Source organism: Aristolochia californica, unplaced genomic scaffold, assembly GCF_029961685.1.
Source record: "Aristolochia californica isolate CCGP_79_NKW_82.1479 unplaced genomic scaffold, dmAriCali1.0.hap1 SCAF_2, whole genome shotgun sequence".
Lineage (NCBI taxonomy): Eukaryota > Viridiplantae > Streptophyta > Magnoliopsida > Piperales > Aristolochiaceae > Aristolochia > Aristolochia californica.
Genome location: NW_027181881.1, coordinates 5,875,601 through 5,896,733, shown reverse-complemented (window position 1 = coordinate 5,896,733; position 21,133 = coordinate 5,875,601). Strand labels below are relative to the sequence as shown.

General features: G+C 35.9%; 3 protein-coding genes across 4 annotated transcripts; 1 reads left to right on the top strand and 2 right to left on the bottom strand.

Moving 5' to 3' along the window:
- Positions 1–5,884: 5,884 nt before the first annotated feature.
- LOC137957312 (uncharacterized) lies at positions 5,885–15,043 on the bottom strand. Of its 2 annotated transcripts, none has more exons than XM_068805067.1 (8): positions 14,810–14,854; positions 14,598–14,726; positions 14,025–14,095; positions 13,731–13,839; positions 12,899–12,981; positions 7,583–7,741; positions 6,607–6,708; positions 5,885–6,431 (listed from the first exon to the last, which is right to left on the bottom strand). In XM_068805067.1, the coding sequence occupies exons 2-8, from the start codon at positions 14,668–14,670 to the stop codon at positions 6,276–6,278; spliced, it is 753 nt and encodes a 250-aa protein (XP_068661168.1). In that variant the 5' UTR covers positions 14,671–14,726; positions 14,810–14,854; the 3' UTR covers positions 5,885–6,275. The 2 variants fall into 2 exon arrangements, with proteins under 2 accessions (XP_068661168.1, XP_068661169.1); XM_068805068.1 differs by lacking the exon at positions 14,810–14,854 and adding an exon at positions 15,029–15,043 and having other exon boundaries at positions 5,887–6,431.
- A 1,593-nt stretch (positions 15,044–16,636) lies between these two features.
- On the top strand, positions 16,637–19,252 carry LOC137957313 (transcription factor LRL1-like). The gene is made up of 7 exons (XM_068805069.1): positions 16,637–16,774; positions 16,919–16,990; positions 17,074–17,232; positions 17,349–17,417; positions 17,778–17,843; positions 18,459–18,518; positions 18,935–19,252. The coding sequence occupies exons 1-7, from the start codon at positions 16,679–16,681 to the stop codon at positions 19,100–19,102; spliced, it is 690 nt and encodes a 229-aa protein (XP_068661170.1). The 5' UTR covers positions 16,637–16,678; the 3' UTR covers positions 19,103–19,252.
- Positions 19,253–19,742: 490 nt separating this feature from the next.
- On the bottom strand, positions 19,743–20,492 carry LOC137957315 (uncharacterized). Its single transcript, XM_068805070.1, has one exon. It carries the CDS (start codon positions 20,422–20,424, stop codon positions 19,987–19,989), a length of 438 nt encoding a protein of 145 aa, XP_068661171.1. The 5' UTR covers positions 20,425–20,492; the 3' UTR covers positions 19,743–19,986.
- Between the last annotated feature and the right edge of the window lie 641 nt (positions 20,493–21,133).

The following is a 21,133-nucleotide window of genomic DNA, read 5'->3' as shown; positions in this document are numbered from 1 at the left end:
TTTAAATAATTAATTTAAATGATTTAAATTATTATTTGATAACTAAGTTGAAAACATATTACACTTTATTTAAATTAATGCAACCATTTAACCTAGGAAAAAATATTAGTATGGACCTAAGTCTACCTAACATATTTTATTTATTATTAATAAAATGATAAAAAAATATGATAAAATATGCCAAATAAATATAATTATTATTTTTTATTTTATAATAAAAATAATAATTTTAAAATTATGTTAAAAATATTTAAGTATTTAAATAGTTTAAATATATTATAAAATAATTTTTAAAATATATCTAACTTTATTTAAATAAATTCACTCACTTAAATCAATATGATCAAATAATTATAATTTTAAGTTCTTACTTTATACAAATTATATAAATGACTAAATTATTAAACAAATTAATTTTAAATTTATAATATTTTATCCTTTTATTTAATATTTTATAAATTTATTCAATTTAAATAATAATAGTTTTAATAGATTTTAAATAATAATAAATTTCTTATTACTGTAGAAAATTTAGTAATATGTGGAAATATGAATAATATCACTACATTATTTTGATTAACTAATATTTATCTCAATTATTATGATGTATCCAATTAGTTATACTTACACGATATTCATATTATTTAGAGAAATATATAAGACTGTCAATTGTCACATAGACTCTAGAATTCTATATTCTAGAAATATTTATTCTAAATTTCATACAAAAAAAATGAAAGAATTCCTAATTAACAATTCTAAACCCACTAACATTAATGCCCCTTTGTTTTTTAAGAGAAAAGAGGTAGCAAACCTTTAAAGAGAAAAAGAGACATAAGAAAATTTATAAAAAAAAAAAAAAAGTGACACCTAGAGAAAAAGAGAAATTGTAAGTCACAAAGTAATGCTTGAGACTCAAGCTCAACTATGAGCTTTAGTAAGATTGGGCACGACTGAGTCAATGCCATTTGTTGAAATTAGGACCCCTTTATTGAAATCTCAAGTAAGGTGAGTAAGGGAGAAAGAAAAATAGAGGGAGAGAGAGCTCTCCAGTAGAGAGGAGAGAAGAGAAAAAAAAGAAAAAAGAGTTTAGGCTAGAGAGGAAAACTTCACGAGATGAGAAGTGGAGAACTACTTATCTTTCTTATTATAATTCGAGTACAAGTACCTTTATTTATAGTAGAGTAAAGTAGTAGAATCTAAATACAATTAGACTAACATTCTCCTAATTACACCTAAACTATAACTCTTAAAGGTAAGTCTATCATAATTAAATAACTCAACATATTTAGAATACTAACATAACTCAAACTAGAACTCTTCTATGAGGCACGTGATCATGTGATAAGGATGTCAACTCGTGGTTATCATGGTGGGTCCTACTTGATCTTCCAACTCATGTGATAAGGATATCAGCTCGTGGTTATCATTGTGGTCCCACTTGATCATCAAATCTTCCAACTCATGCCAGCTCGTGTGATGACCCATCATGTCATCTCAAGTTCTCATGGTGGGTTCCACTTTGTAACACCATCGTCGAGGTGTATATATTCAATGGTTAATATTATGCCTAATCATTTTGGTTCGATTCGGTTTATTTGGATCTCAAACCGAGTTCGAGATCGAGATGAGGCTCATTTAAATTAACGAGCTGAACTCGACCGAACCATGGTTTGGTTCAAAAGCTCATGAGCTAGCTCATTAACTTAACGAGCGGCCCAGGAGGCGGGAGTCAATGAGTCATCTTCGACTTTGTTCAACCGTTCGACTTCAAGTTCGATATTTTCGTTATAGCTTCTCATGAATCAGGGGGAAGAGGGAAGAGGTCACCAAGCTATGGATTCAAAACTCGAGGCTTCAAAATCGAGCAGGTTCAAAAGGTATTCCATCGGCTAGATCCAATAAATCCAAAGGAGACAACATCGGATCAGGCAGAGTACGAGAGGTCGCCAAGCTATGGATTCCTCCGTTTCAGGTTGTGAAGGGCTTCCAAGCTTTCCGATGAGCCATCTTTCAATTTCGCGGGATTAGAAAGAAGGAATAGAATCTCTTCTGCTCCTTCGTATTTTCCGTCAATAAAGCACAAACTTTTTTTTTGTATGTGGTTGTGTTGCCGTCTTCGATTGATCTCAGTTGTGTGGTTGTGTTGCTATATTCCGTTGATCTTAGGCTGTTTCGTTTGAGGCTATGAGTCGGGCTGGCACCCATTCCTGGTCCGGTGTCGTCTCCTCCGTTTCGATGGGAGTGGACCACAGAGAAAGCCATACAGGGGTTTAAGTAGCAATAATAGCATAGTCTAATAGATACTGATTTAGAAAATATTTTGATGCCAAATCTATTTTTTTCTGTTCTAAATTATGGCCCGCATAAGTTTACTATTTAATTTTCTAGATGTTGATTGTTCTTCAACTTTTTGTCTTCGGTTGTTGGTGATGTGTTAAGGATTCGTCAAATACTAACCAATTTAATCAGGTAAATACTACTATTTCGTATTCTTGTGGGATCTTCTAAGCAAAAACATACATATCTGTGTTTTTTGATTTGTTACATCATATGCTTCTCTTACGTGAGAACATTTTGTACCTTATTCAAAATGTCTAGATGAATAATCTCTTCTTCTTTTTTAGTTGAATAATGGACGTGGAAATTTTGAATGTCAATAATTGTCAGAGAGAGAGAGAGAAAAGGCAAAACTGCTTATTTTTTGCAGGAGAATTATTTTTTAATAAATTTTATACAAAATTATGCAACTTTTTGAATAATTTTATGCAGTGTGTAGATAATTTTATATACAATTTATTTGACATGTATTTTATGCAAAATTTTACATATAGGTGGAGTTCAAACTCAGCTAAAGCTAAAACTCGGTTAAAATTATTGAGCTCGAGCTCGATAACAATTTTAGGCTCGAGGCTCAGCTCGGTTCGAGCTTGAGTTCGAAATATTTAAATCAAGCTCGGCTCGAACATAGGCAAGTTCGGGCTCGGTTCGGCTCAGCTCAATGCCACCCCTAATAAGGACACATGAGAGAATATATAGCAAGCTCATCCTTGAATAAGGAAGATGTGCACCAAATAATAAGTTGGAACTGAGTACTAAGCTGCCAATAAGTTGAACTAAGTGTTATTAATCTTCTTAAAAAAAATAACTGAACTGAGTGTTGTTGGATCTGAGAGCAGTTGAAAGGTCTTCTCAAAAACAGAGAAGAGTGAATAAAACAGTAATAGATGATGTTTTCACGCTTAGTGCATCAATGATTAATTCGGACACCAAACTGAGAGTTAGCCATATTAAACCAACTAATTAACATCCAATGACATAAGTGTCCAGTTATAGCTTGAAGGGATTTCACTTAGTGATAAGGGGATAAGTAATCCGAGTGCTACACCAACATGTTGTTAATATACTGCAAGGATTTTTCATAACCAAAGAAGAAACACACGTTTTCAATCCAATCCTAGATCAAAATCTTCTTACATAGATACTTCAGTAATTTTCAGTATTAAATCAAATAACTACTTTTTTGGGAAGTTGCCATAATTCAAAATAGGAATATTTCTTCTCTACGACAAATAAATCAAGGAAGGTTCCTGAAAATAAGATGATCTTCTAAATATTTTTTCCAAATATTGTTAGTTAACAAACAAAAAGTTTCCAAGGGTAGATCATGATACATTTTCCTGATATTGTTGATCAATAACAACAACTGAAAAAGTGAAGCAAAAAAATGGGCTTAAATTCGAATTTTTGCATGTAATAGTACTAGCATGACCTTTGATTATTCCAATGTGAATATCTTCTTAAATATAGATCAGATTGACATGAAATTTCTCTTTTTGAAACTAAAATTAAATACATTTCAACCAGGTATAACTTCTCTTTATAAAATATACTTCTTTTGAGATAAATAATATGATAGATTTTGGACTTTGTAATCTAGCTGAACTGAGTACTATTTCTTCTTTAGCCAGCATGACCATTGACTCTTCTGTGATTGATATCTTCATCTAAAAACCTCAGAATAAGAATTGGTTACATAGGTAATAAAATAGATTTATATATATTTCTTTTGATATATAATTCTCCATATAAAGTCTGTTCTTGATGGCATTAAATGACTTGAAAGTTGAAATTTTTTGTTGTTGTACGAAACTTTTCTGCTAATTGATCTTTTCTACTTCATATGTCAATTTCTCTTTCTAGAAAAATCCGATCTCAATAATTATTTTTTGAGTTAGAAACTAAACTCAAATATCTTTCCAACGATATATAATTTTCTATATGAAACATAGGATAAGAGATTTAAAAATCTAATAAAAAATATGAATTGGGAATGAAGAATAAAGGAAAAACGAGAAACTCCACTTGTTTCTTTTTCTTTTTCTTCCTCTTCTTCCTCCCCTTTTTCTCCATCTTCTTCTTCTTTTACATCTTAGATCATTGCCCGCTCCGATACTATGTTGAAACTTAGGATTCCATAATGTATAATCACAATAGAAGAGGATTAAGGTGTGAGAAGAAGAAGAAAAGTTGTGGAAAAAAGGTTTTAGGAAGAGAAAAGGAAGAGTGACGAATTTGGAGAAAAGAGGAGAAAGATTAGGATAATGGACTTGTATCCTAACCCTCCCCCTAAAACTTAAAGTAATTACATCAATGTCATCATTTTTAGATGACTCTTTATTTACTATCATGCCACCACATGTGGGCCTTCTCCTTGGTTTGTGGGCTTGAACCCATCTTCCACCTCTCTTAGATGTGTAGGTCTTCCTTGGTCTTGTGGGCTTGAGCCCATTTTCTACACACTTGGACTTGTGGGTGTTCCTTGGTCGTGTGGGCTTGGGCCCATCTTCCAACATCATGTAAATTGGGTCTCCTGGCAAAAAACAAAGAGATGCCCACCTTTAAGGGGGAGAAGTAGAAGAATAAGTACAAAAAAGAGGTAACCGAAAATCAAGAATTTCACATGTTATAGCCATCTAATGTAATCAATTTCTACATAACCAAATATCCAAGGAAGGGGGAAAACAAATTCAGAACAAGATGAAGATTACAAGCAAGATGAATCAAGGTAACACAATTGAAATTTCTTTTTCCAGTCACACTATATCCAAATTTTTTTTCAAATACCCAAGTTTCTTGACCAAGATTGTTTGCAAACTAAAGTCACAAACTCCCTAACTTGGTAGAGAGAAGGGATCCAATTGGGCCCTCCTCCTTATGTTGTTTTTTAAAGTAAAGTTTTAATTAAACATTTTTAACAAAATTAATCTAGTAATTTTAATTTTATTTTAACACCTTTTAGCTTTGTCATAATAATTACCCATTAAATTTAAATTACAAGATCATGTAAGAAAATATGGCACCCATGAGGTATTTTTTGGAGATGTAACATCTAAAAGGGCTGCATTTGAAAATTTATTGGAAAAATATGTCTTGATCAGGTCTAATTAAACTCAATTTGGCTTAGATTAATTTGATAACTCATTGATAGATGAAATCAGCTAGCATGATCATGATTCATGACTTCTTTTTAAAAAAAAAAAAAAATCAACCGTAGAAAAACCATCTCACTACCCCTCCAAGAGTAGGGGAGAGGTCCCCCCACCTGTTGATGTTGCAATTAAAAGGGCAGAGGAGACCGGGCTTTAACCTCCTTCTGGCTTCGCAACCGCAACCAAGAATACAAGGACATGAAGGTTGTGAGACACCAGCGTCGGATTATTGACTAAAACACGCGTCTTTGAAACCTTGGTTGCGTAGCTTTTCCCTTTCTCATTTGATCTGTTGAATTCTCAACATCAGAATATTAAATTAAACACACCAGCTTGTAACCCGATTGAAGCAACCAAGGACACAGGTGATGTCGGAGAATAAAGGGTACACGCTTGGGATGCGTCCGAGCATCAAATATTATCACACTATTCTGGAAACGACGAACATCCATATGACTATGTCAGGTTATGGCCATGGTAAACTAAAAGCTTTCATGGACTACCGTTTACTGACCATATGCATTCTGGAAGACACCGGAAATGGTAACTGGTGGCAGTTGACATTAATTTACAAAGAAGAAAATGTACAATAAAACTGGAGTTTGCATTTACCAGATTGGAATGCCTACTTCTCTAAGAGTTTGGACGCCATTTTGTTTCAGAGAGTGTAGATGTGACCAGCCAATTATTAGATAAAGCTGCCATCATACCCTGAAATGCTTATTATCTTATTCTTAACTACAACTCTAGCAATAATATACAATTCATTGCACATCAAGCACCCTAAAACACAACCCCCTCCTTGGCCATTTTCAGGAAATGAGTTAGGGTCATGTTTGAGACCTGTCGACAGCCTGATCTCTTCTTTGATATCCTTGTCATCTTCAACAGTTTTCCCTTCTCCGATTTTGTAGCAGTTACCGATATCAAATCGTAGAACTATACAGCCACACACGTTATAAAGATTTGTCAGATATAAGAAACTAGTTCAATGCACTACTCCTAGTTCAAACAACCATGACATCAATGTTATCGTTGCTATCACACTTGACTCTTCAAATGATTTTCAAATTAACTCATATAAGAATGTCAAATAAAGGATCAAATGGAGTACCTCACAGACTCCATGCAGCAATAATCGATTATATGGATCTTGAATATGAAGCACGAGGTCATCACCATCTCTGCTATCCTTGATAAATGCTCTTACACATTCCTAAACAGTAGCCCTTTCAGTACCCAATAAGTACCCATGGAAAGTAAGAAGAAACATTACGCAGTACTCTATCCTGTACTAATAAAAGATGCCAGATAGTACGTATGGGACAAATGATCATTGACATAACCATGGCATGATGGAACCTATCATGTTCCATCACTTTGCTTTGCCAGCAATAATCCAAAAATCATTCATGCATTGTGGAAGAGTGACAAGAAAAATCAATCAGCTGATGTGACATAAGGTGTAAAGCATTACTATGAGACAGCCGATGTCACATAAGGTGTAGAGCATTACTATGAGATTATGTACCTGGACTCTACACCTTGAGAATTGTATCTTAAACAAATACAAGATGGAGCCACTAAATGGAAATGAAAATCAGCCATTCCATAAGCTCACTGAGTACTTCCTGGAGAGTTTATGACAGAAAATGGTTATCCAACACAGAAAACTTTTGCACATGGCCAAACAATTATGACACATCTTGATATTGGCAAGCAAATCCAGCAACCCACAAATTGATCCAACAAACCACATACTGATCCAGAAAACGTGCACATACAAACAGACAAAAAACATGTATAGAGAAGATCAAAATTCAGATCATCAATTGTCTCAGAATGTGGCTGCTATTCAAACTAACATATGTCATGCATTAGATGTTACCACAGTTGCCACTACCACTACACATCATTAGATGGCAGCTACCATTAAATCACACTATGCTAAAATATGGTAATACATCTTCTCAACAGGACTGCTATGAGACAAGGCCCAAGATATGCTCTATACACTTCTATAAATCAATAGGTTTTGGAGTTTTAGAGAATGATGAACTTTTGAGAAAATTAAATGGAGCTCTACATACCTCAAATCCTTCGACAAGTTCTGAAAGGAAATTGCGGCGAAGAGCCTCCCTTGATCGAGAGTCTACTCTATGCCATGCATTCAAAGCAATGATCTTATCAGTATCAACCCGGTCTTTTCTTCTTGTTGACGATTTCTGAAGGGCTTCCAGCATGCTAACCTGGTAATAAGTATTAAAGATGTAAAAATATAAGCTTGTAGGAGAACAAGAAAAAAGGAAGAAAAATAGAAAGAAGAAGAGAAGAGTGCAACATCCAGCACTCGACGGGGAAAAGATCGATCCTCTCTTCTATTTATTTCTCACTTAGGTGACTTTTGAGTCCAATTACATAAATAACCCTTATGACTAAAAAACTCTATATCTAACTAATTACATATTAGATAACATGTAATTTGGACCATAGACTTCTAACAATCAGACAATCTTGCTGGCACTCCTATAGGTTCATGCAGAATAAATAAAATGATTAAAATACCCCTACTTAATGTTTAACACTCCCCCTTAAACTAGAGCATATATGTCTAGAAGCTCCAACTTGTTAAAAAATATCCCAAACTCACACTTAACCAAGACTTTGGTAACCATGTCACCAAGTCGATCAATTGACTGAACATTGCGAGTAACTACTTCCTTCCTCATCACAGCATCTTGAATGAAGGGGTAATCAACCTCTACAAGTTTAGTTTGCTCGTGAAACACTAAATTGCTTGTGATGAAAATAGCCACCTGGTTATCATAATACATGGTCATGGGTTCTATGACTTATTGGTCAACTCCTAGAGAACAGCCTTAATTCACATTAGCTCATGTACGGTATTAGTCATTGCTCTATATTCTGCTTCTAAACTTGAGCTAGCTAGTACATTTTTTTCTTCTTAGTCTTCCAGCTAATTAAATTTCCAGCCACAAATACACAATACCCAGTTTTCTATCTAGCTTGGATACTACAAAATTTGCATCTAAAAGCCTCTATCTGTAAATGATTGGGAGGCTAAAAAAACAATCCTTTCCCAAGCGATCCCTTTAAGTACTTCAAGATTCTCTAAGCAGCTCCCAAATGAGCTCTACATGGACACTCCATGAAATGACTCACCATGATTACATCAAATGATACATCGAGCCATGTGACTGTAGCATAAATCAACTTCCCAACCAACCTTCGATATATTATTTTATCTTTAAGTTCATCATTGCTCTCATCATGAAGATTATTATCAACCTCCATTGGTGTCTTTACAGGTTTAACTCCTAGCAACCATACTCCTGTAGTATATCAATAACGTACTTCCTATGGGTTAAGACAAGTCCCATCTTACTCCAAACAACTTCTATGCAAAGAAGTATTTGAGTGAACCCAAATCTTTGGTTTGAAAGTGCTTAGCCAAATGCTCTTTCACTTCTTCAATTCCCTATTTGTCAACTCCTAACAAAATAATATCATCTACATACACAATTAACATAATAACTCCATATGATCTTTTCATAACAAATAGTGAATAAACTCAAGGGCTGAAACGTGAAACCTAAAACTGGGATTTTTGGGTCGAGTTCCCTACGAAACCCAACCCAATGCCCCCCCGTAGCCAACATCCTCCTTGTCAATAAAATCAATATTATTTGCTCCAAAGTTTCCAATTAACCTTTTGTCGGCTAGTCAACTTACAAAATTAATGAACTGTTCCATAACAGTTTATCCTACTCATTGTGCATTTTAAGATCTTAAGATGAGAAGGATGACTAGTTTAGGGCATGACAAAGTATGACTTTATCACTTGGAAAGTTCACTCTAGCAGACTCATTTCGTATTCCATGCTATCAACTCACCTTCCAATAGAATTTGCAGTTAGGACATTTTTCTTCAACAAAAGCGATTCAGTTGTTTTCAGATCTACCATTTAGCTTATTGCTTCAATGTGAGTCATGTTAACTTGGGAAGCATCATCGAACTTCATTCCCATTGAGTCAAACAAAAAGTAGTAGTCTATTAGAGATATTGCATTCTGATGCATGAGGACCATGTTCAGTTCCTAGTATTTTTTGTTAAAGTATTTTGTTTCTTGTTTTGGTTATAAGTATTTCTTATGGGAGAAGTCAAAAGTTTTCAATGTATTTCAAAAATTTTATGATCAAATAATAATTCAGTTTGATGCTTCTCTCTGCACTTTTTGTATCAATAATGGGCTCAAGTTTATGAATCAGAAGTTTGACTCCTTCAGCCAAACTCATGATATAATTCACTAATCATCATGTGTGATTACTCTACAATAAAATGGAGTAGCAAAGATGAAAAATCATTCTTCTAAAAGTTGCTCGTACGATGCTACTTCATATGAAACTCTCCAAATCTTATAGGGGTGATGTAGTACTTACTGCATGTTTTCTTATAAACAAAATATTTTCAATTTTTTCTTGGAGGAAAAATTCCTTTCAAAATATTGAAACCAAAGGCCGACTTATTCTCTCTTTGCCCTCATGTTTTTGGATGAGTGTGTGTTGCACACATTTTTGGTTCCTCTATTGATAAACCATATCGTCGAGTTGTTAAATGTGTGTTTCTTAGTTATTCTCATACATAGAAGGGGTATAAATGTTATTGTCCGCTCACAAGAAAACATTTTTATCTGCATACATGATTTTTTTGAAGATATACCATTCTTGTTTTGTATCAGACAAGATGTCTACTCTATCTCTTGTTGATTTTTTTTTTCTTTTGATAGGTTGAGCCTGGTTCCATCCCACAGACCAACAACTTAGAAGGCCTATTGCTCAACCTCATAACTCATTCACTTCTCATAAGTTTTCTGAATATGAAACTTAATCTCACTTCATTCTCCCCCTCACGTCCAGACTTACACATAATGAGCTTGCGACATGTCCACAACACACAAATAACCTAGCCCTCACTTCATAGAGCCCACAATATACAAATAACCTACGGATCACACATTGGGCCTCGACCCACGCACTCAACCTGCTCTAATACCACTAACGGACTGAACCAAGTTTGATCCCAAAAAGAATAACTACTTACGAGACCTATTTCTCAACCTTGTAACTTATTCACTTCTCTTAAGATTTCTCAATGTGGGACTTTTTTCCACTTCACAAAAGAAATATCACTTGCAATATATATCAATCACTATAACAATGAAGCTATCAAAAAAGCATAGACAGACCAAGGACCAAGCTAGAATAATTCAAGTTGAACAGGCATAATTCCCTGCATCCATGTCACTGCATTCATTGTCAGCTGCACCGATTTGTAGGCCAAAGGCTTCAAGAAAGGGTATTGAAGGTCAAATGTTGGTGATGTCCCTCTACAATTCTTCTATAACAAGGTGGAACTGACACATCTGAATGGCCAAACAATCTTTCCGAACTACTGCATGCTCAATCCAGTTTAAGTACCTCATGACTGGAAAGTCAAGTCAATTTTCAACCTTAAATTTTTTATGATCAGCTTAAAAGAAAACCTATTGGACCAAAGACAATCCTCTCAATAGGGAGCAGAAAACTATTTTTATTCATCATAAAATCTATCCAAAGTTTGAGATAACCTTTTCTACCAATTACCTTTTCACAGAAAGCTTCCTTTAGTACTGTAGCATTACATAATTTACTTGGACCATATATCGTGTCCAAAAGACTACAATTTCTACAGCTTTTCATTATAATAAGTAATAAGTAGTGTCATGGAACCAACTAAGTTTTAGCCAAATTGAGCAGTCAAAGAGCTACAGCTATAACGACATTGCTTCTCATTGCCCCAACTCTTGGACCATATGTTAGAAGTAAAAGTTCCAGCTTTTCTGTTGATCAAACGCTCTACATGGAAACAGGAAAAGGGGAAAGATAACAGTTTCATCAGCAAATTTCTTTCAACTCATCCACTTACATAGAAATCAAAGAGATTTGTTAGATTTAGAAAAAAACTTGGAGGTTCTTCAACCATTCCTTTCTTTCCTAAAGGAAATGTCAGAGGAGGTATCCTTCAAATATTCAATTTCTCCTTTTCTAGAAAACAAAAGTTAGTATACTTAGGAGGAAGCTAAGACAGAGATTTTCATAAAAGTTACTGGATGATGATTTGCCAGTTGAACAAGAACCTTATGCTGCACTGGCAGAAGAACCAGTAGTCAGTACCAAGTATTCTTCTGTAGGTTCTCTAGGAGGGACAGCTTCCTCAAGCCTAGTGACTAAAGCATTACCTCGTTTTAGCACAGAATCATTTTGAAAATTAGATGGTAAGCTTAGACAAGGGTAAACTATCTCATGAACAACCAAAATAATGCAGCACACAAGACTTTTAAATAAACTTAAGGCTCAACAACATTGGTTGTAATTACTTTAATGAGGAGAGTCAAAATTGCACAATGATGCACTTGCCAAAGAAGAGTTTGAAGGTCAAGCATAACACTTTTGAGTTTTTACTGGAATAATCTTTTCCTTATCATGTATTTTAAAGTTTTGTCCCCCCACCATATCGACTTTATAAATGTTACAAGCCAATATATATTTCTTCTCAACAATTATAATACCCATAGATCGAGCAATAAAAGTCATGAATGTTATCCAAAGGACCAAGGGAACTTAAGCACACTTTTGCCCCACCACATCTGAGAACAGAGGGTCGGGTTAAGTGCTACAATGAGATGACACAATTTTTTGAAGATTTAACCATGCAGACTATCTTCTCTGCAAATCAAGTCAATATTTTTATTTCCATGCATCTTGAAATATTCTTATCACCTTAAAATTTGTTTTGTTAAAATACCAGTTCAGGCGTATTTTGGTCATTTCCCACATTACACTTTTATCTTATAATATGGCTGTTAGATAGACGATGTCTTATTTTATCTATGGATCAATTTTCATTCAATTTAAACATGTATTTTAGGAGACGTGTAATTTTGAGTATTGAGGGGCATTTTTGTCCTAATGTAAAAGGCAGCATATTTTTCTCTCCAAAAGGCAGCAAGGCTGCTCTTCTCCCAGGTTTCTTTTTTCCTCTTTTCTCTGCTATTTTTTCCCAAAATCTCATATTTTTCATATTTTAACTTTCCCCATATGCTATAATTCTTCCGATGGAGGCAGTTCATCATCCAAATGTCTACATCAGGGAAAATAAACTACAAAAGAGGAGAAAAAACTAAGGGCATGTTAAATCAGTCTTCAAGCTAGCCAGGAAGATCTGATGATGAGTAGATAATTCACCTTGATAATGATGTTCAAAAGTTTGCCTTTGCCTAACAGGAAAAGAAAGACAATCAATGAAGACAAGAGCAGCTCCACTTCAAAAGACAAAAAATAACATACCTCACTATCCATATCTATGTTCCTAAATGGCTCCCACTCTTTTCCATTTGTCATGCAAAATGGTGATAGTGGCACATTGTCTCCTGAAAAAAGAGTAAAGACATTACCAACAGCTGAACAAGTCAAAGAGAAACAGACAGAATAATTACATAAAGGACTACATGAGAAGAAATGTGAACCTGTGGGAGAATTTATTTAGTGGACTAGCATATATAAACTTGGTTTACAGATGATATAACTTGAAATATGAATGTTTTCTTTTTACCATGATGTCATAAAAAATTTCACACACTAACATGCACTAGAAAGTTTACATATGATAGACAATGCTGATTAAGCAAATGTCAATCAATATTTAGTATTACCAAGTGATTCATAACCAGATGGAAATTAAAAATGGAAGATCATGGAAAGACTGATACCCGTTGATCATCAAAATAGGTATAATAGAAGTCTCTAATATGAAATTTGTGTAATATTCCTCTGAGCAACCTATTTCTATTTTGACATGCACTGCAGCCTGGTCAATTTTGGACTTCTTTTTTTTTAATGGACTTTCAAGGGATCAGTTGCCAAATTTCATAGCAGATGGAGTCAATAAGTTAGTTTTCCCACAAAATAAATTGAGAAAAGAACATTAAAAAAATAAAAAGACATTGAGTAAAGAATCCATCTTGCAAGGCTCTGTCTTTTTAGATTCATGGAAGTGGCTGTTAACTAAAATTGGTTCTTAGATGCAAAATAAGTGCCAGCCACACATATTAAGGATGAGCTGAGCAATCATATGGTACCACTGTATCATAAGAATATTTTTCTTGGGGCAAATGTTTACCCCATGGAGGTGGAGCAAAAAGGCCTCTGATTTCATCAGCATTCAGACGGGGGACAAGTTCAATCAATAACCGATCATTTAACCATCTTCGAGAACGGCGATTACTAACCTGCTCAAATAAAAAATAACATATAAGGAAATAACTGGGATAGATTATTGACAGCTTAAAAGAAGTTTATGCAGTTTAAGAAATTAATTTTATTGAGTACACAAATTTTTTGGGCGATTACAACATATAGATTACGACTGAAAAGGTCAGACCTAATGGGACTGGTCAATAGAAATGATTCATACCTTGCTGGCCAAGGATTCAAGAAACTCAATCTTCTTCTCGAGTAACAAACTGCGTGACTTTCTGGTCTCCGCTGTAAAATTACATAAACGTCATGATCACCATGTGCAAAATAAATACTATCAGAAATACTACAATCACCCACAAAATCGTAACTTCCACACATATGAAGAAAGAGAGCGGACTGCAACATGGGCGATTCGCATGAACAAATGAAATTACAGACACAAAAACACCGAATCCGCGATTCGCATGATTCATGAACCAGTTGGCACGAGAAAGATAATGAAATTCCGGTTGAAACTCGAGAAGAAACGGAACGCAAATACTCATATAAGTAGTTTCAACACGAAAATTAATAGCGGAGACGAACATCAAGCTAGAAACCGAAATGTGAATACAAATAAGTAAATGAGGCAAAAAAGCAAAATAAAACCTAGCTGACAAACCGAAACCATATCGATATTTTGATACCTTTGTTAAAAAAAAAAAAAAAAAAAGATAGGGAACAAAACTTATCATAGGCAAGTCAGATAATTGAGCGAGAATTTGATAAATAGATCCAAGTGTCATACCTTTCTGCGGATCAAATAGAATAGAAGACGAAAGATCTTCATCCACAAACTTCAGAGTGTCTGGGTTCTCCATTGTGAAACGAAATCCGAAGTTTCCAGTTCTCTCTCCTCTCCGATACTCGATTGTACCTGGACTCGGATTTCAGGGCAGGAACACAAAGAAAAGGTGCGCGGAACAAAGTCTACGGATCAGAGACTAAGAGGGCACGTACTCTGAAAAATGAGAATATTCGGAAACACGAAACCAGGCCCCAGGATATTCCTGAGCTATTATACATGAAAAATATAATACTGAAAATTCAGTATCGCTCAAATAAATTTGTAATTTTTTTATACTTTATCAGTGTTCTAGGGGTATTTCCGTAACTTAGTCACCGTCAATCATCCCGCGTTGTCCAGGCCAGTCAGCTGTTACATTAACATAAACGTACCTACTCTCAGCTCGGTCGCAGACGAGGCGAGAACAGCAGCGTTTCTTTCCCGTGGCTTCCTGCTAAAAACCTAAAAGGTCTTGCCCAACGTGAATGTAGCATCAAACATCAATAACTAATCTCGACATTTGGCCTTCGTCATTTTGTTCGGCAATGCTTTGAGATCCATTTTTTACTTTTTTTTTTCTTCCCAGTACTACATATCTTGCAAATTCAAAGTAGTTCATAGGGATAAAGTCGGAGACGCATGATTCTTTTACACTGTTCATGAAACGGTTTTGAGAGATGTCTGTGACGCTAGAAATGGGCTCTGTGTCATTGTTGCTTCGACATTCTCTGTACCCTCGAAAGGCAAATACTCGTTTGCTTCTGTTCCTAGCATTCATTCAATGGCCATTGGTTTTAGAGGGATTAAACTGGATGCTTGCTTGTACATGACTTGAGTTGCTGATTAGTTTCTTCTCTGTTATAAACACGGTTCCTTCGTGGAAACTGTGGGAAGAGATGAGTGAGATAGTGCTTTTCTTGTTTTCATAATCTCTACCATCTTCAATCTTAAGGGAACTCTGTTCGCCATACCCTTTTCTTCCAATATGGATACTTACAACAGTTAAAGTCGCTTAACGGAAAGTAACGGTTACCACAATTGATGTTCGTTGATGGCCCTGTCATATTGCTTGTTTTCCAAATTCAACCTAATTTCAGAGATCTTGGAAATTTGATTAGTTTTTCATTTATTATTGAATTTTTTGTTGTCTCCCTGTCTTTTGGGTTATGGTTTGTGGACTTTCTTTTTCTGTGCCATTACAATCTGTACCTTGTAGGAGCATTTCAGATTGAATGATGTGGCACCAGCACTTATAATTTATTAATTTAGTTAGATTCTATTGGACATGTAGGATGATCATGTTTAATTTCTAGTCCCTCCCTATGCTTAGGAGGAGGTGGGGTTAATGCTGGCCATTTCCTTTCTGCCGTTTGAAAGGAATATGTCTTCTTTTTTTTTTTTTTTTTTTGTGAGAAAGGGTAATTATGTAGAATAGGTCTTGATTGAATCTTTTTCTTTTGCACAATTTAGCACAAGTCCATTGACTACCCTTGGGGAAAACATGTAATCGCTTTAAATAATTTTACTTGTGTTTTCAAGGATGTATCGAACTTTTGGGTTTTCATATTAATGTTTTATTCAAGAATTTCAGTATTTGAATGTTTGAGTTTTTAGCTCTCCTCTGCTTGATTGCCAAATATTGTCTCAACATATCTGACAGTCGTGAGTAATCTCACAATCTTTGAAATTGCAGACAAATTCTGTCTATTTGGACCAATATCCAGAGCAGTGATCACAAGCAAAGTGGTCCTGAGATTACTCTGCAGCCAATGTCTACAAATTTTGGTGCATTTTGTCCTGATGATGTTGTGGATCATCAGGATCATCAACTCAACAATACTGCTGCATATCCTATCATCATAACAGCTGACATGAGTGCACACATGTCAACACTGTTTTCTCCTCCAGTTCATGGCTATCAAGGTCTGCCCCAAGCTGCTCCTGGCATGCAGGTACCACTAGACATCGTAGGAGGCAGGGAAGGGCTCTATGGTGTCAAATATGAAAGATTAGAAAAGCAACCCGATTGTCTGCAGAGAGATATGTATAAGCCTACTACATTTTCTCTTGATATGAATGTTGCCGAGGTAGAGGCTCCTATTGATATGCTGAATAATGGGAATTCAAATAACCTGATGGTAAGAACAGAGCAGCTCATGCCTTCTCATGGTCAAACCATTGTTGTGATAGTATAACTAGATGTGTAAGTGTAGTCTCTAAATTGTTGAGGTGTCATAGAATTCGATAATTAGATTTACAAGAGCTAGATGTCCTTGAATCAGGTAGCAGATGTTGTGCTACCTGCAGAAGTAGGAGACAAGTTGCAGAACGAAGAAGACCCACAACTTGCTCAAGTATGGCTTCCAATTTGCGAATGCAAAAGCATATTCTCTGAAATGAGGATTCTTCTGTTTCATATGTACTACTTTTGTCTCAGATCTCGCAAAAGAATTCAGCTCCTTCAAGCAACTGTGCTGTTGCTGATCCTCATGTAACAGTAACCATTGCAGCTCAAAGTTCAACATCTGGAACTTGTGACAGAATACTGGGCAATCATTTGGTCCAAACCACTTCACAAGTTGCTGTAGATTCTCGGGTCTCTCTCTCCCTCTCATGTGGCATGTCTAGGGTGTATGTCTTTGGGGGTTAGATGTTCATTTTGATTGTAGTCAGTCTGGTTTATTTTCTTTAAAAGATATTTTATGGTGGCAGCATCGCAGAGCAAGGCTTACAAAGGGAGTAAAAGCATTGCAAAAACTTCTACCAAATGCACAAGAGATGGTATGAAGTCTTTTTTGTTCTAAAACCTTCCGTCAGTCTTATTTTGTTCTTTGTGCTTTTCTCTGTTTGGAGACCCTAGTTGTTTGTAGAAAGTCATAATACTATGAATAGTCTTCTGAAATTTTAAGTCCTTATAGTTGTGAGCAGAATTTAGAAGACAATGTTTACCCTAAATTAAGTCTTCTCTCTCTCTCTCTCAGCATTAATTTGCAAAACCTTCAAAAGAAGTATTTTTGAACCATGCAACATTATCCACAACCATTCCTTGACTCATGCTTTTTCTTATTTTCTGATTGTATAATGGAAATGCTGAAAAGATTATTTCTTGCTTCCATATAATAGTTGAACTCATTGGTGTAGGGTGGTAGAGAACATGTTCTGGATTCTGCTACTGATTACGTCAAGTTGTTGAAACTTCAAATTAGGGTGAGTCTGCATTCTAGGTTTTTAATTAATGTGATATACTGCTTAATGACACTAGTCTGAGCACATCCAAAAAAGATCATTTGAATATTGGTGTTAAATTTTGGAAATCAACTTCTGTAGGCATTGTTTCTTTTATGCTCCCATGAACTAGAATCATTTCATCGAAACAAAGGCTAAGGGGGGGGGGGGGGGGGGGGGGGGGGGATATCTTGTATAATCATCTATCAAGTTCGTTTTTGGGGTGTGATAAGGCTGGTCTGCTTTAAGGTGTGAGCATTATAGTGGAGTATTCTGATTTAGATACTTCTAAAAGGATCAAACTCTTCAGGATAGCTTTACTCATTATAGTATTTCCAGATAAATTGACTTGCTTCTTCTATGTCAATTAGGGAACTATAAAGCCATCAGTTTGTCAGCAATCTAAATACTTAATGAACTTGACAGAATTTAGATTTCTTTTTCTCTTATTTATTAATGGTTTACTATTATCCCTAGAAAAAAACTTGCCCAATACTAACGAGTGATAAAAACTCTTACAAACAGCTAACCGATGGACTGGTTCAAGTGACCTTCTTGTGTCTTATTTGACTTTGTAGTTTTGTCTAAATTATGCAGGCATTGAGCCAGAGTAGACTGGGTGGTGAAGCAACAGTTGGTCCCTTTTCTCACTTAGCGGTATAGTACTAGAATTTGTCATCCAACATCATCCACTCTTGGAAGGGATTTTGGTTCTGTGGAACTTGGAAATGTTTTACTTTCAATTTAAGCTAATTGATGCAAACTTTGAAAGGTAAAAAGATAGTTGATGACAGTTGGAAGTGAAAGATTTACGAAGGCCACTGTGAGAGCACTGGAAGTTGCCAACATCAGGCACTTCACAAAATTCAGTCTTTTACCAAAATAAATGAACCATCTTTTTGGTTTGCTTCTGTTTGGAATTGAATACACAACTTACAGGTCTAGAGTGGATATCTCTGAGCATTATGAACACAGTTTACTCATTATATTAATTTTTCTAGGTTTCTTGCTGTTCCATCTTCTATGCACTAATGGAATTTTTCTCTTTCTAAAGCGTGGATAGAAAATTGCAGGAATATGGGCACTACCTCTGCCATGAACAGATGGCCGGGGAGCCTCTGGAAGAAACAATGAGACGATTGATGGAGGTGGACATGCCGGCAGCAAGGAAGTTTCTGGAGAGTAAGGGTCTCTATTTGGTTCCACATGCTTTGGCCACTGATCCCTCCCAGAACTACTAGAGCAGTCTCTCAGTTTTTTATTCCTCTACTAGGCCGTGAGTTATATCTGCCCTGAAAAACAAGTAGGTGTCTAGAATTTTGATCTATTAATCTACACACCATGTAACAAACACTGCTAGGCTTTCTTGTTATGCTATAAAGGAAAATGGAAAATTGAGGCTTTTCAAGTTGAATGCTAGACTGGAAATTTATTCCTGGAAGAGCAAGCAGTATATATGTTAAGAACATTCTGATGGCCTCGTTCAGTTTTATCCAGTTCTGAAGGTATTAAAAAATATTAATTTAAATATTTTATTTAAAAAATTATCAGCTCTCCCCTTTTTTCTATTTAGAATACAAGTAAACAGTAAAGATTTTTTTTTAATATCCTTTTAAAAAAATTAGAAAATAAATAAAAAGTTACAGCTCCATAATTATTGCAAGAGTGGATGAGTAGAGAGAGACTGCTTTCTCTGTTCCAATTTTTTTTAGTTTATTTGGTGAACTTGTTTGGAGACTTTGAGACATAGTCATGGGAGAATACGTTTTATCTTTCCTAAAGTGAGGGCTCCATGGATGATTTGATGCTTCCATCATTAAAAGCATGGAAGGAAACTCTTTTGAGTACTAAAGCTTGGACCCTCACTGGCGTCTTTTAATGCAACAATTCCTTGAAATCAAACAAGAGTCCAGAAACTGGACCTGTAGCCCTGAATGATTTTTTCCTGTGAAACACCGCCGCAACGTTTCTTTTTCATTCTCTGTAATTAGTTTCAATGAAGAGCACAAACAGATTGACATAAAGAGAAGAAAACCTCAATCTTGGCCATATGGCAAATTCAGTACACCCAGGTCGTCATCAACAGAAGCATAAACTTAACTTACTGAAAAGAGCCTCCGAGTTTTCAGCAAAAATCAGGTCTGGCTTTCTTCTGCACCAAAATGCAGCCTCTGTGGTGATCTCTGAGTACCCTTATCTCCGAGAAGTCCCTCAAATCCTCAAGGCTCAAGTACTGCTGCTTCACCACCCGACTCCTGCCAAACTCACCCACTGTGTCATGGATCCACACGTAAGGCTGGCACATTTCGTCGTAGTAGAGGCCGACGCTTTCACTGCTGGGCATGTAAGTCTTGTATATAGCTTTGCATCTCAGCCTCTTCGAGCTCCCTGGCTTCAGCGTGTGACCCTTCTTCAGTACGGAACCCACCCTTATCTGCAATTCGATCGGCCGGTCCGTCAGGTTCCAAATCCTGGACGCCGGCCTCGACACCTTCGTCTGACCGGGACAGCCATGAAAGCACAGACAGATTGAGTTGAAGATTTTCATCCCCGTTATTTTCATTCTGTAGATCCACTCTGCTGTCTCTCTTGCCGGGAGAAGCGTTTCTTTCGTTATAAGGTTGCCGGGTTTCTTTTTGTTGGGTAGTTTAATTATGATGATGAAGGGGACCCTCCCTTTTAACTACTTTCTTGCTGACAAATTTACAGAGATGAAATAATGGGTTCGGACTAATGGAGGGGCCGTCCATTTAAGATTTGCCTTTCATAACTTTGGCAGGAATTCGTGCAAACGTGTTTCTTTGTGGGGAGTTGGTCCTCATCGCTATCATTTTTATACAGGGAATCCATTAACGCGGTGGGCGTGCAGCGAGAGTGGATTACGATTTACGGAAAGGATATATTTTGCTTCGTAGAAGGAGAGTTGGTGCCCGCATCCCTTTCCTCGTAGTAAGTTCGATTGCATGTCAGTCTTTAAAACTTTTCTTTACCACTCTCCCAGTGCTTTTCAGCTGCATCTCACTGTGAAAAGCAATTAGGATTGACCATTTCTTGATTCTCTCTCTCACCGTGAGATGTGGCTGAAGAATTCTCATGCGTTTCTTGGCCTACAACACCAGCACGTCCAACTCGTAACTCGAAGAACAATTTACTTTCACCGATTACCATAATCTTTACAGCATCTACTGTTGAATAGTATTGATAATATCGCTTCCCGTCGATCATTTCCGTGATAATATCCATCCATGTTTGATACTATATACGATTGCTTA